At 38.0% G+C, this 16,249-nt stretch overlaps 1 protein-coding gene across 3 annotated transcripts; it reads right to left on the bottom strand.

The window, feature by feature from the left end:
• Positions 1 to 417: 417 nt before the first annotated feature.
• Positions 418 to 15,916, bottom strand: LOC140771141 (cyclin-dependent kinase C-2-like). 3 transcript variants are annotated; one of them, XM_073112558.1, is made up of 13 exons: positions 15,781 to 15,916; positions 14,892 to 15,070; positions 14,538 to 14,619; positions 14,365 to 14,455; positions 14,259 to 14,288; positions 14,004 to 14,116; positions 13,855 to 13,927; positions 13,617 to 13,737; positions 12,019 to 12,136; positions 2,152 to 2,291; positions 1,966 to 2,023; positions 1,337 to 1,407; positions 418 to 1,200 (listed from the first exon to the last, which is right to left on the bottom strand). In XM_073112558.1, exons 2-13 carry the CDS (start codon positions 14,999 to 15,001, stop codon positions 648 to 650), a joined length of 1,560 nt encoding a protein of 519 aa, XP_072968659.1. In that variant the 5' UTR covers positions 15,002 to 15,070; positions 15,781 to 15,916; the 3' UTR covers positions 418 to 647. The 3 variants fall into 3 exon arrangements, with proteins under 3 accessions (XP_072968659.1, XP_072968658.1, XP_072968660.1); XM_073112557.1 differs by having other exon boundaries at positions 14,892 to 15,129; positions 15,781 to 15,873; XM_073112559.1 differs by having other exon boundaries at positions 14,892 to 15,083; positions 15,781 to 15,860.
• Positions 15,917 to 16,249: the final 333 nt, after the last annotated feature.

The raw sequence follows: 16,249 nt of genomic DNA, 5'->3' as shown, positions 1-16,249 counted from the left end.
ATCCGTATCCGAATCCGTATCCGAACTAAAAATATGGATTCAGATATGGATTAAGTACTATCCAATCCATTTTCACCCCTAAGAAATTATAAATTGCTTTTCCTATAGAAAACCACTGTTGTGTAGTCTCTTTATGGAAGAGGATTATTAATCACTTGCTTATATAGAAATGAATAGTTTGTTAGAAAATTACCCCATAAAAACTTAGGGACTTCCAAAATGCCTTTGATAGAATCAATTTTTTGTTATTGAGGTTGTGCAGTAGTTGCTCCTTATCATTGTTTGCCTACACGAGACAGAGCCCTGGACGTTACGGTGACAAGTTACACCATACCTAAGTTACCTGCCTGTGGTCTAAATAAATGTAGAACTACATATTTCAGATCCTGAAAGTTTTTAAGTTTACCACAATAGTACTGCAATTGTAAGTTTGGACGCACACAAACAATAGTTTTAATCAATGTGAAAATGGTATGAAGCACATTACCAAGTTCTGATTTTGAAGATAGATCTCTTCTCCAAAAAAGAAGTGAGAACAATATAGTTAGGTCCTAATCCAAGCTTGCTAGATATTATAGCACTCATACTGCATTAACTTGACAAGTAATTATCATCTCAGCAACTGGAATTAAGAACCTAAAACTCCACTACTGCCAGTTACCATACTGCTGTTGGTTGCGGTTCCCACCCATCACGTTGGGACCTCGGCCTGGACCTGAAGGTCCATATGGGCCTCCTTGGGGGTAAGTTGGTGCGCCAGTTCCATACCCACTTCCACTCCCACCTCTAGGCCCACCAGTCCCGGGCATGCCATTGCCACCAGCATAAGGAGGTACACCGCGGCCTTGAGGAGGATATGGACCAGTACTATAACCACCACCTGGTCCGCCACGATTAGGGTTATATCCACCACCTGGATTTGCACCCTGTGGGTACCTGCTAGGCCCTCCAGAGGGCCCATGAGGCTTCCCATAGTGATGGCCTGAGCCAGCAGCCATGGGAGGCTGCGCATTGTGAACTGGCTGGCTTGGACCAAGTCTGATCTGAGGGTGCTGTTGGCCAGTCTGCTGGATGGGAGGCAACCGAGCATGTGGTTGTGGATGCTGCAATTTTTGACGTTTTGCTGCTTCTTCTTGTTGGCGTTGCTGCTGACGCTTCTTCTTTGTCTGGAATTCATGTGAAGACTCATACTTCGGTAGGCTGCATCAGAATGGTGAAACATAAGTCAAATGAATTTAAGGTGAGAAAACTAGACAACTTTAAAACGTCAATTGGACTGACACAATATGGAATTTCAAGCTCTCAAGAGGGTAGTAGTAAAGCCTTCAACCAATACCTTTTAGGGTCACAAGGTAAAGGATCAGTCCAAAAATACTCTGCATCAAGTGCATCTTTTGCAAAGATCCTCTGACATTTTCAAAATGACACAAACAGTGAACATACACATAAATGATACAAGTAAAAGAAAATGAGGTTGCATATAAGATTCAAATTGAACCCAATTTTATATCATCACTACAAGTTCCTCTCATCAATCTATCCTCCCATTTGGCAAACTACTATTCAAATAAGGAAAAACACATTCAGCGTCTCTTTTAACAAGCTCATTTATCATGACAGTATGAACTGTTTGATGTTTCATCAGAACGTGTGGCCTTTCAAGTGATGAATTAACATCAAGCTGCTTTGGCAGGAAGCTGATACTCTGTCCATATTGTATAAAAAACAAGGACAAACATTCCAACTCAATGGAATTTTTAATTTTTATAAGGAAAAAAATACTAGTAGAGCCTGAGAACCCAAGTACAAAAAGAAGCAACACTTAAAGCATGATTCATGAGATAGCTAATCCTCTGTCACTACTAAATGGTCAATAGTTTCCAGCTGGTGAGGATATGTTCATGCATAGTGGATGAGTAGATGACAAATCTGTAAAATATTACAGGCAAATTTTAGTAACAATACCTGTGAAGGGTCTAATGTTAACATCCTTTCCAAAAGATCCAGCGCATGACGATCAAAACTGTCAAATCACAGAAAATTACATCAGATGAAATAAGAAATTTGCAAACAAGAACTCAGTTAATTATCCACAGAACCCACGTAGAGCAGTAATTAATCTATAAGGTGCAATTCAGATAGATCACTTACTGCTTAAAAACCTCTCTGACACGCCTTTTCAATGGTCGTGCAGGCTTGAAATTGTTATACCAGGGAATTTTAGTCACACCTGGCCAGTTCACCTCATCTGGAGTCCCACAAAGCTCAAATATTTTAGTCAATTGCTCTGGCTGCAGGACAAAAGAAGAGACATAGGTAATAACCTTCTCTCTAAGAATTTTGAGTGCAAAAAGCTCTAGAACATCAATAGATTCATCTGAATATTAAGCTGTAATGTAAATCAAAAAGGTATGGGAGCAGCATTCTGTGAGTTGATTATGCTTGCAACCAGAAGATCAGTAAGGAATATATAAAGCGCTCTATTTGAAGCAAAGATAGAGAAAGAAAAGAAAAGAAAAACATTTAAATTTCCTTGATGGTTCAGCAAAATATGAACCACTGGATTGCCTGAAAATGTTTGGAGCAGTAGAAGGTTTCAGTGCTAACAATATTAATAGTACAGATATATTACTTGACAAAATAAAGCTTCAAGCTTGAAAAGGGATTAGAATGGTGGAGATACCACTTTTTGTCACGTTTATTCTTGTAAGCACAAAAAGGGTACACTCTTAGCCCTTTGGCTAAACGAGGGTTGTAACTATCCACCTTCTAGGACTATTTTCGTCTTTTTATCTTTTACTTTGTTTTACTTATATAAAGACTTATAATCATCTTTTATGAGTTAATAAACACTTTGAGAGTTTTCTCATATTGAATGTTTGTTGGTGGATTCCAATATCGATAGATTTCGACACACCAGTTGGTGGATTCCATGGGTTTGATTATTTTCGTCGATTTTTTACAAGAGTCCATTAAAACCATTACAACCAGATTAGACAACTTCAATGCTTGTCTTGAGACTATTGAGATGGGTGGTGACCAACATGAGACCAGGAGTGACATCGGTGCATCTTAAGATGGGTGCCACGCGTGCACAGCTCCTAATGTCGATACCCATCAATAGGCCTCATACTACCCTTACCATGAGAGAGGTCCTGAGAGAGAACCCCAGAGGCAAAATTATCGTAAAAATACATTTGATTTTCACAATAACAGGGGGTTTAGAGGCAATGTCGCCTTTAGAGAATTTCAAAACAATGACGATCAAATTATAAAAAATATAAAGGTTAATGCCCCAACTTTTAACTGTCGTTTAGATCCTGCTGTGTTTACTGACTGGCTCCGTAAGATGGACCACTTCTTTGAGTGGTATGATCTACTGGAAAACCGACGCATTAAATTTGCCCAAACGAAACTAGTCGACCGAGCACCAAACTGTTTTGGCAAAGTATAGAGCAACTTTTAGTGCGACGAAACCGACCTCCCATAATTCATTAGCATGAAATAAAAAAAAAATATTTGCCACATTCTTATCTTGGTGACCTTTTGGATCGATGGAATAATTTTAGACAAGGAAATAGAACTGTGAGCGATTATATCTCCCAATTTGAGAAATACATATTGAAGTGTGATGTTGTGAAAGATGAGAAGATGACACTGAGTCATTTTCGACGTGGCCTTAACGATGACATCCGAAAAGAGTTAGTTTTCCGGAAAGTTACCTCCTTAAATCAGGCTTACACTCTTGCATTGAACTACGAGATGGTTAATAGGCAATAATTGCCTAGGCAACCAATTAGGCGCAAACTTCCCAGTTACACACCTGCTAGCTTAAAAGCTCCACCAACATCGATACCTACCAAAACTACCCAAACTGCCGCAGCTACCCAACTCAACAAAGGAAAAGGGCCCCTCTATGAAACTACACCTATTAATGACCCCTGTCGATGTTACAAATACAGACAAGTTGGTCATATAGCCTCAAACTGTCCTTGAAAGGTGTAACATCCCGTTCTAGTATTTTAAATTTAAAAAAAAATGAGCACACTGCCTTACCCTTTCCCTTCCTTCTCTTCTTTTCTTTCTTCTTCTTTTCTTTCTCTTCCTTTCTTCCCCTGCAGCCACCATCTTTCCCCTTTTTCCTCCTATCTCGTCGGAGCGCCATCGAAGCCCATCGATCCCATGGTCCAACTCATTGATAAGTCTCCTTTCGGCTCACAAGGTTAATTTGGATTATTAATTTTGTTAGTGCTTTCTCCCTTCCTACTTCCTCACCGATCGGCACCTCGTGCGCCTTTTCCTTCAACCGGAGAGGAAGGCTAGCAAGTGAGTGGCCGACTGTCGGTGTCAGCAATCGTCGCAGCCCCCCCTTCCTTCCCGGCATGCCTCAGGTGAGGATGGGAGGTTGACTGTGAGGTTGGGCTGGGTGCAGGCCAGCCCACCTTGTACTTGGGTTGGGTGCGGCCCAACCCACGTGGTGAGTTGGGCTGCACGCAGCCCAGCCCAAGTTGGTGGGTCGGGCTGCAGCCCAGCCCATGTTGTGGGTCGGGCTGCAACCTAGCCCAATAGGCTTTTAGGCATTACAATATTAGTTCATTTAGGGACTTGGGCTCAATCTGATGGACTTATGTTGGACTCTTGGGCTTTGAGGTAGCCCGAGTAATTACTCTTTAATCATTTTAAATTACTTAAGTCATGTTGTTTATTTATTGTTGGCAAACTTGAGCCTTAATATTAATTATCGATAAGAAATACTATTGTTAGATATAGTAATTGCCATAAATTAATATTAATAAATGAGGCAATAGATGAGAGTACCACTATGAATTGCTTTAATAGGAACTTATCTCTAATTGAAGTTTGATAACTATATTAGATGTGCGGCTATATTCAATAAAGTAAATTAACCCAATGAGGTATATTTTATTTACTTCGAATCAACAATAATTAGTAGAACGATAAATATGATGAGAATTATATTAATAACCGTTAATGGTGCGTCAAACCGTCATAATTAATATACCCACTCTATTAGATTAATAAAGGTAAGGATTTTCGGATGGACCTACTCAAACCTATATCGGATGTCAATAGGATTATTTAATTAATTAGTGGTAGAATTGTTATGCTCATGTTTTATTACTTTCATTATCGAGGTGGACTCCGTGCTATGCAAGGATGATCCGTGGCGTAATTGAAATTGTTAACTTGAAAACTTGTCATGCAAGTAAATCCTCCGTAGTCTAAGAATATAGTGTAACATTGACGTGATGTTGACTTTATGAATTTATGATATACAAATCACATGTGTGCAAATAATTTATTTATTGTTCAACGTTATCATATTTACTTTCTTGCTTCATAGTTATTTACAGGTTGTTGGTGCATACCTAAGTATGATAATTTTGATGTACATGACATATGATTGATGATGTGATCATTTCACTACTTGCATGTATTACCACGTAGTTAAGTCCGGACTAGGCAATACCCTTCACTAACTCAACCCGGGGTTAAGGGTAGAGTTCATTATATGGTGCCTATGAGATAAATAGTCCACGCCTGAGGTCGTTAGCCTGAGTGACATTCAGGCGATCACACTGCTCTGTTAGAGACTAGACACTGGTGATATGAAACTATGATTGGGAGATAGATGTCTTAAACCTAGTGGTACCCAATGACGCAGGGTCATGGCATCTATTGTTGAGTTGAGTGCTCTTGACTATCCCGCTGTGAGCGATGATTATTGTAGAGAGGGAGATATGAACTTACAACTAAGGTCCTTAGTTTGTTAGTCACAAACAACCAGTCATATACAGTGTCGCTAAGCATATACGGGCAATAGTACCGCTAGATGTCTATCCCTCCTCGATGTATGAGATGATTGGTGAGCATATATTTATGATGTGGTGGATAGCTCGATGAGCATATCATGATGATTTATGGCTATGGCTTTATGGAAGCATGAGAGTAAAGCTTTGATGGTTTAAATAATGCAAATCATGTATTCTTTTATTATTATATGTGAGTTGTAGATATGGACATAATAGACATGTTGCATAAATGTATTATCATGATCATGATGTTATACATGCATATTTTGGTGACATCCTTCCTTACACTACTTTTAGACTGTAGAGGAGTATACTTGCTGAGGTTTGTGCTCACCACCTTTGGTGAAATTTTTTTTCAAATTAGTGGCCGACCCTGAGTCCGCGAAGGAGCTGATGAAAAGTTGCTCAGTCTCTTTTATCTATTTTATTGCAGTTCGCAAGTATTTACCCTATTTAAGTTGTCTAGATATGTATTTTAGCGGCTTATTACGGCCTGTGGTATTTTAGGTCTCTTTTGTTGAATTATTTGTAGAAATGTGGGGTCTTTATCTTGTTATTATGTAGAAACTTAACCAACACGTCACATGGAAAGCACGTGTATTTGGTGGCCGATGTTTCAAAAGGCCCTTTATCTTGGGGAACAAGATGACACTATCGGAGAAAACAAGCTTAATGAATAAGTTTATGAAGTTGACCCCAATAATGTCCAAGATAGTGATGAAGATCGTAGTTACGAAGACCATACTGTCAGTGTTGTTCGTTGCACTTTGACGCAACCCGGGAGACCGATGATTGGCGAAGAAATGCAATATTCTGCACTTACATTAAATGTGGAACCAAAGATTGCAAGCTCATCATCGATAGTGGAAGTTGTATTAACGCCGTTGCTTTTAACGTTGTATCTCACTTGGCATTATCTGAATCCTTACAAGGTATCTTGGGTCAATAATTCTTTCATTGCTATAAATAAGAGATGCCTAGTTCCTATCACATTCCTTTCTTATAAGAAAGATGTGTGGTGTGACATTGTGTCGATGGATGTAGGACATTATTTTGGGCCGCCCTTGGTTATTTGATCATGATGTAACTATTTTTGGGCATTCCAACTCGCGCTCCTTCACTTTTGAAGGCAAAAAGACTAAGATAAATCATATGTGCCCTAAAAACTTAGCAAAGATAACAAGAAAAATGCTCCAAGTAAAAAGGGTTTGCACATAATAAATTCTAAAAAATTTGAAAAGGAAGCAAACCAAGGCTCTATTATGTTTGCATTGGTGGCTCGTGAAGTTAGGAGCATTACCATCACTCCGTCATCCGACGAAGCTACTCCTATACTAAATGAGTTTCAAGATGTGTTCCCAGATGATCTACCAAATCAATTGCCTCCTTTGCGCGATATCCAGCATGCAATTAACTTAGTCTCTGGTGCTTCTCTCCCAAACTTGCCACACTGTCGAATAAGCCCCAAAGAACATGTTGAACTACAACATCAGGTGAATGAACTTCTTATGAAGAGTTTCATCCGCGAGAACCTAAGCCCTTGTGCTGCACTTGCCTTGCTCACACCAAAGAAAGATGGGTCTTGGCGTATGCGTATCAATAGTCGAACCATCAATAAAATAACAGTCAAATATCGTTTTCCCATTCCTCGACTTAATGACATGCTTGATATGATGGCGGGAGCTTATATTTTCTCTAAAATCAATCTTAAAAGAGGTTATCACCAAATCCGAATTCGCCCAAGCAATGAATAGAAGACTGCTTTTAAGACGAAAAATGGGTTGTATAAATGGTTGGTAATGCCTTTCGGTTTATCAAATGCCCCAAGCACTTTCATATGCGTGTTATGATACAAGTGCTTCGCCCATTCATGAAAAATTTCTTGTAGTATATTTTGATGACATTTTAATTTATAGTCAATCAAAAGAGCTTTATTTGGACCATTTGTGTCAAGTCTATCTAGCGCTTCATGCTGCTCAACTTTATGGTAATAGGAAGAAGTGTTCTTTTCTTGTCAATCAAATCATCTTCTTAAGGTTTGTAGTTACTTCTAAAGGAATCGGCACCGACCCTGAAAAGATTAAAGCAATTGTTGATTGGCCGGAACCGCAAGATATCCATGATGTGCATAGCTTTCATGGCCTTGCCACTTTTTATCGATGCTTTATTCAAGGGTTCAACACTATCATGTCACCAATCACTGCTTACTTGAAGAAGGAGATTTTCATTAGAGTAAGACAGCAAATAAGGCTTTTGAAGAAATTAAAAGGAAAATGACAATAGCGCCTGTAATGCGTCTTTCTGACTTTTCTGCCTTCGAGATGGAATGTGATGCCTCAGGCATCGGGATCAACAGTGTTCTTAGCCAGAAACGCCATCCTGTTGCCTATTTCAACGAAAAACTAAATGAGGCTAAGCAAACGTATTCCACTTACAATAAGGAATTCTATGCGGTTATTCAAGCTTTGCGCTATTGGCGCCATTATTTACTTCCGTATGAATTCATGCTTTATTTTGACCACGAAACTCTTCAATTCCTAAATTCTCAAAAGAAACTAAATTCGAGACATGCTTGTTGGATCGAGTTCTTATAGAAACACACTTTTGTACTCAATCATAGAGCTGGGGTTGAGAATAAGGCAACTGATGCGTTTAGTCGAGGGGTTAGCCTTCTGTCTGCCATTAGCATCAAAGTCACTGGGTTTGACAAAATGAAAAAGGATTATACAACTCACCCGAACTTTGGCCGAATCATTCTCACTTTGCTGACTGATCCGAACATAGCTTTAGATAGTTATTCCCTCTAAAACGGTTACCTATTTAAGGCTAACAAGCTTTGTATTCCTCATACATCCATGCGTGACTTCCTCGTTTTGGAGATCTATGCTGGTGGCCTATTAGATCATTTTGGACGTGATAAGACCATTGAAGTGGAGTGTCAATTCTATTGGCCAAGTCTCAAGCGTGACGTCACAAAATTAGTTGGTCAATGTAGGACTTGTCAGTTAGCAAAGCATAGAAAACAAAACACTGAACTTTACACCTTGTTATCTATGTCTGATCACCCATGGTAGGATGTCAGTATGGATTTTATCCTGGGATTGCCTCGCACATTTGGAAAATATGATTCAATCCTCGTGGTTGTGAATCGATTCTCTAAGATGGCCCATTTTATTCTTTGTGTTAAGACCTCTGATGCGTCACGTGTGGCCATATTGTACTTTGCCTATATCGTCAAGTTATATTAGTCTTCCAAAATCTACTGTTTCCGACCAGAATGTTCGCTTTATGAGCTATTTTCAGAAAACCTTATGGCACATGGTTGGTACAAAATTAAAATTCTCTATAGCCTATCATCCTCGAACCGACAGTTAAATCAAGGTCGTTAATCCTAGTCTTGGAAATCTTCTGCACTGTCTCGTGGGTAATCATAACAAAAACTAGGATGTCATTCTTCCTATAGCCCAATTTGCATATAATAATTTCAATAATAGGTCTATTGGCATGAGTCCATTTGAAGTTCATGATTTTAAAGCACGCAAACCTTTAGATTTGTTGCCTATGTCATCTTATGCTAGAGTCTATGAGTCTGCAAAAGCATTTGCACATCATGTTCATTCTTTGCATCAAAAGATCACTAAGCAAATTAAGGTGATTAATCGCCAGTATAAAATACATTCCAACTTACACAAATATGCCAAGAAGTTCGATGTTGGAGATCATGTTATGATTTGTCTTAGACCCGAGCGATTCCCTTCAGAAGCTGTTCTAAAGTTGCATACCCATAGTGCAGGACCTTTCCAAGTTCTGAAACATGTAGATGTTAATCCTTATGTCATTGATATTCTCCCTAATCACAGTATTAGTTGTACTTTTAATATTAAGGATCTAGTAGGCTACCAACCACCTATGCACATCCCTATCGAACCCTATGCTACATCTACTACCCTTCCAGACATCTCTGCTATGCACATACCACTTCTCCTTTCCTATCCACATCACAAGAAAAAATAGACGCTATTTTGGATGATCAAATAACATCTACCGCAGAAGAAGGGATTCACCGTTTTCTCGTTCGATGGCACTAGCGATCAGAGTTTGATTGTACGTGAATCATTCGTGAGGAGTTACAGCAGCTTGACCCCAACATTTTTAAGTACTATCAGAGCCACTCGACTGAGTCGAGTTTTTTCTACCCTAGGAGAGTTGGTGGGAACACCACTTTTCATCACGTTTATTCTCATAAGCATAAAAGGGTTGCACCCGTGACCCTTTGACTTAATGAGGGTTGTGACTAGCCACATTCTAAGGCTATTTTCATCTTTTATCTTTTACATTATTTTGTCTATATAAAGGCTTGTAATTATCTTTTATGGGTTAATAAATATTTTCATCTTTTATCTTTTACATTATTTTGCCTATATAAAGGCTTGTAATTATCTTTTATGGGTTAATAAATATTTTGAGAGTTTTCGCATATTGAGCATTTGTTGGTGGATTCCAACGTCGGTGGATTCCGACACTGTGGTTGGTGGATTCCACAGGTTTGATTAGTTTTCTCTGCTTCTAATGCAAATCTAGTATAAATGCAATGTTTTGGAAAACAATCGACCCAAACAAGTAACTAAAGTAAAATATAGTAATAACTGATAAAAAGTTAATTGATTAAAAGGATCACTACTAGATAGAAAGAGAGAACCACTTAAATAAGGCAGTGGCTTCCTCAACTCTCATATAGGTACGTTGACAGTAGAAAGACCTAAAATATGGTGTAAAAAAAGACTTCAGAGTTTAGGTTTACCAATAAATTGAATAGTAGTGTTTACTTTAAAACCAAGTCCTCATCTTCATGTTTGGGCACTCAAAGATTCTCTTTCACTACTAGAATCTTCTGGACAGTAGCAATAACCAACGAAAAAATAGAGATTGAAGGAGAGAGGTTTAGAAAGAAAGTAGAAGAGATTAGAGAAGAATCTTAAGACAGAATAGGAGAAAGGGAGAGAAAGAAAAAGAGAGAGAGAAGAAGAAGAATACCACAAGGGAGAAAGTGAGAGATCTCAAATAAATTTTATTCCAACTTTTTCTTGCTTCTCATGCAATAACCCTTAAATAGGTTAACAACTTCGATTCTACCTGATTCTAATAGGAACTTATTTCCTAATAGAACTCTAATTGATCATCTTACCTAAATTGACTAACCCAATTTAGGTAATAAATCAATGTGGACATCCCTACATATAAGCTTACCATAACTATCAACTGAGATTCTAATAGGAATTTATTTCCTAATAGGATCCTAATTGATTAAGTCTTACATAAATTGACTAACCCAATTTAGGTAATAACTCAATACAAACATCCCCCGCATATAGGCTACCAAATCTATCAATTGACTAATTCAATTGATTATTTGAATTAAAAATCAACAATTAGACCAAAATTGGACTCAGGTAATTTTATTTTGGTCAAATTGAAGATGATGCCCACATCTTGTTCTCAACTCTGCAACCGAGATGTTGTCCTACATTATAAGGTATTGCCTATTTTGTCAAAGTAATGAAGTGCTTTGGTGGAGTAGCTACATAGATATTCATTTCACAGATAAATAATCATAGAGCTGTTTCCTAGGGTGCAATTCAGATGTATTTCCTTCTTACTCATTTTATTTTCCTTCCCTTCTAATTCTCCTACTTTCTCTTTCCCAACAAAAAACAACATTCTGCCTTCTTATTTTCAGTAGGCTGTTCTGATTCTCTGCTGACAAATAATAAATATGAGCATGAAAAATTTAGTAGAGTTAAAGTACACTTATGCATAGTTTCAGCATTCTCCTCAATGTATTCAACTATTCCTAGTAGTTTCCCCTATATATTCCTTTTCTAATTCTCTTATTCTCCCCATCATTTGCACTCTACTATCAATCTCATCTGCTGCTCTTCCTTTTCTACTTCTCCAAAATTACAAATATCCCCATTTGTGTTACTTGAGATCAACAAGGTCCCACATAGTGATTGCAAGGGCAAAAACTAAACAAACTACTTTGAAATATAGCAAATATTAAGATTTCCACTATTTATAAGATAGTTTCAGAAAAACATCATGATCTTGGAAAAGGAACAAAATACTAAATAAAAATATAATCAAGTACAATAGGAAAACAAAAGTTAGATGCAGAACGCAATACCTCATTTTTTCCTGGCAAGATTGGTTTCCCATGCAAAAGTTCCGCAAAAATACATCCAACAGACCACATGTCAACTGCTGGGCCATACTTTGTGCTTCCTAGCAGTAGCTCTGGAGGTCTGCCAATCAAACAATTGAATCATAAAGGGTAAACACAAGAAGTGATTTGTTCAGTTAAACTCAAGCATGGCTATCAAAATAAATGAGCAACTTGAGCTAGGGCTGGGCTCAAGCTTGGCTCAAAAATAATGAGCCAAGCCTGGGCCAAATTTCAAGCTAGAAATGAATTTCGAACCAAGCTTGGGCACAAAATGATTCACTCAAGCTCGATTCAATAAGCTCAAATTTATTATTTATTAATGTATATATTATTTATAATTCATAACTAATAGATTTTGATCCAATAGCTCATATATCCTCCCAATAGGCTCACAGCTTGTTTAAGGCTTGAACTAAGCTCAGCTTGAATTAAGTCTAGCTTGTTTAAGGCCTGAATGAGCTTATTTAAAGCTCAAATTGCATGGATCTAAGTTTCGGCTGATCCCGAGTCAGATCAACCGAAGATAATTAGGGCCAATCAATACCTAGTCCACCCAATATGTTATTTTCCTATTGATACGAGTTCTCCATTTCTCCCTCTCTCTCTCTCTTCTCTCTCTCTTCTCTCTCTCTTTCTCTACTTCTCTTCCTTCCAACTAGTAGCACCCGACACAAATCCCGATGACCTCGATGTCCAACAACATCCTTCGATTAAATTCGATGAGCTCGACCTCCGACGACTTCGAGTTACTTTTTTTTTCCTTTCGTCACTCTCCTTGATGCCCCATCTCTTTCTCTCCCTCTACCTCTCTCTGACTCTGATGAGCCCCCCTCTTCCTCTTTTCTTTTTCTCCGCTATCTTCCTCCCTCTCTCTTGCTCTCTTTACCATGTCATTTCTGTTACTATGATAAAAAGTCTGCTACAGTAACAGAGAGTGAGATAGAGAGATGAGAGAGAGTGTAGAGTGAGAGAGGGAGTAACACAAAGAGGAAGGGAGGAGAGAGAAAGGAAAAGAGATAAGAGAGAAGATATGAAAAGAAAATCAGAAAAAAAGTGCATTGCAATAGAGAGAGAATGAGAAGAGAAAGAGGGAAAGAGAAGGGAGAAAAGAAATGAAAAAAAAATCAGAAAAAGAAAATTTGCCTTACAGGCAGACATATGTAAGTAATTATTATTTTCTTATCATTTTTCTAAATTTCTAAAAAATTTCTTGCATTTTTAAAATATATTTGCAATTTTACGTATTTAAAAATAGTCCAATCTGATATTACTGATACATGTTATTTTTTTGGATGGCCACCCTAATCTTGATACCGAGTTGTCAAATATTGTCAATGAGCTGATTTACAGCTCAAGCTTGAAATAGGCTTGCGCTTCAAATAGGCTTGCCTCATCCTAAACTACATATTAGGCTCGAAATTCATTTTGAGTCAAGCCTAAGTAAAAGACGGCTCACTCAAATTCAGCTCATTTACACACCTAAACCTGAGAATTAAATAAAACCATCTAAATAGAGAAATCCATATCATCTTTATCAGGCAAAGAAATTAAGGATTTACCTATACCACAAGGTAATCACCCGATTTGTAAGGTTCCCATTGTGATCACTAGAGAATGAGCGTGCAAGGCCAAAATCAGCAAGTTTCAGATTTCCCTCATTATCGATCAAAAGATTAGACCCTGCAAAAAGGAGCTTTCAAAATCAAATTAGCAACTAGAGAAAATAAGCTTGACTGTCCCACCACTCCAACTAAAAGCGAAGGATAGGATAGACCTTCTAACGATGGAGCATAATACCTTTTATATCCCGATGCAGCACTTGGTTGACATGGCAATAGTGTAGTCCTGTTAGCAGTTGCCTCATGTAGCACTGTGCAGCGGAAGAAACAGCTGACAGAGACGCAATGAGTGATGAAAGAAAAATTGCTTAAGGATGTCTAGGTAACCTTAATCTGAGGTACTTCGAACCGCATTCCAGGCCTATCTGATAACCCAGTCAAATCATGATCCATGTATTCAAAAACCATGTATATGCTTCCCTTGTACTTGTTGCCATCAGCTGCTTTAAAAATTCCATATATCACAATTCTTTTAATAAAAACAAGGAACTTTGTTGGAAAATAACATTTGTAACATTTGAAATTGGTAAGACATCATATGCTAGTTCACAATGAAGTAGAGAAAGTCCAATCTGAAGAAACCTGTCTTCCCTTGCTCATCCTTTTCTGGACCTGGAATTATTCAAAGTTTCAAACAATCAGCTCACTTAATAGAACGACAGTAAAAAAGAAGTACAAATTACGGTACCTGGTGAAGTGACTATCTCCTTTAGTTGAATAACATTCTGATGATGCAGCTTCTTCAGAATTTTGATCTCACGTATTGCTGTTATTGGGAACTGCAAATAAGTGAACACTTAAAGCTTCACTTTCAGGAATTTCAAAATGGCATACCAGTATGGGAAAAGCACAAGGACAAACCCCTTCTCTTTCATTGTCCATCCTAATCTTCTTTAAAGCCACTATTTCTCCAGTTCTTGTTTCTCTAGCCATGTACACTTGCCTGCACTCCATAAATCAAACAATTAATTTTCTTTATGGCACACCAAAATAATATCAAAATATTAGTTTCACATCATAATTATTGCTAGTAATTAACCAATAAGTCAGCAAACTTCAAGCTTCTTTACAGAAAAGACCTTAAGATTATAACAATGAACTAACAAAAAGAAGCACCTCTCAACCAAAATTTAGGACAATGTGTTCTCTAATAACACATCAATGTGTCAGGAATAAAGAAGGAAAGGGGCAGCCTTTGAAGCTTCTAAGACTTACCCGTATGTGCCTTCACCAATCTGCTCCAATTTCTCAAAGCAATCGACGCTTCGAGATCCCCATGAAGGGGATTCATCCAAATTCAATTGCTCAGGTGCGGCCACCGCCATTACCAATGTAACTATAAACCCTCAAGGGCCATTACATACACTCTTTCAGCCAATTGTCCAAGGTAAGATCTGGACGCAGATTCTTGAAATAAATCCAGTAATAATTCATGAAATATAAGAGCCCATCACTAGCAAAAGCATTCAAGAAGGATTATTCAAAATAATACATACACCTGATCGGTAGATAAAGACTACACATATATGAAGTTAAAAATCAGTGTTTCTCCAAATTAACTTCATCCGCATGTGCTGCAAACAGCATAAAAATTTGTGGAAGAAAGGAACAAGAAATGCACAATGAAGAGGATTTTCTTCTCTTCAATAAAAATAAGGATGTTTTGAACGGCGCCCACAGTATGCATGCACCTATCTGTTCTACCATTTTTAATATACAAAAATATAGAAACAATTATATATAATGTAATAATATATACTGATATTAGCAAAATAGCAATTTAGCATATCTGCGAAGTGCATATATTCACAAGCATGCATTATTCACAGATCACAGAGACATTACACATGATACACAATGTCAAAAACAGCCCACACTCTACTAGAAACAAATTACTAATTAGCAATAGCAGTAATCATCTAATGGTGGCAAATAGTAAAAGAAAAAACGTAAGGAGAACAGGCGGGTGGTGGTATGCGGAGAGAGAGAGAGAGAGAGAGAGAGAGAGAGAGAGAGAGGACCGGCGGGGTAGCGCGAGAGAGAGTGAGAGAGAGAATGACAGAGAGTGTGTGGAAGAGTGAGTAGATTGAGAGAGGGAGCGTACCTCCACCGCCCACCGTTAGCCACCGGAGAGGGGACAGGGAGAGGGCTCGAGAGTTGAGAGTGATTAGGGCTCGATTGGGAAACAATATTTTTCTTTCAAACTTGGGACTAAATCCCGGTCCGCTAGCTGAGCTGACCTACAGTCCCGCAAACGCGGCCCGACCCACTACGAGAAACATCATTATTTTTATCTTATTAATTAATAATACGAACCGAATCACATCAGATCACATTATAAGGATATTAGGCTCGATGAATCGTCTCTATTTATCTTTTAATTTATTTATACTTATCTCTTATGTTAGCCCTGAAAGTAAGTTTAGTTAAGTAATGTATGCTTCAAAAGGTAAGTTTAATTAAATTACATAAGTCTTTAAGGAAAACCTAATTAAGCCATGTAAATCTTTAAGGTAAATCTAATTAAGTCATATAAGCCTATAAGGCAAATTCTAGTTCGAGTTATATAAATC

This window comes from Typha angustifolia, chromosome 11 (genome assembly GCF_048772165.1).
Source record: "Typha angustifolia cultivar Huaian chromosome 11, ASM4877216v1, whole genome shotgun sequence".
Lineage (NCBI taxonomy): Eukaryota > Viridiplantae > Streptophyta > Magnoliopsida > Poales > Typhaceae > Typha > Typha angustifolia.
The sequence above is the reverse complement of the archived record's forward strand: the minus strand, read 5'-3'. Positions and strand labels throughout refer to the sequence as shown.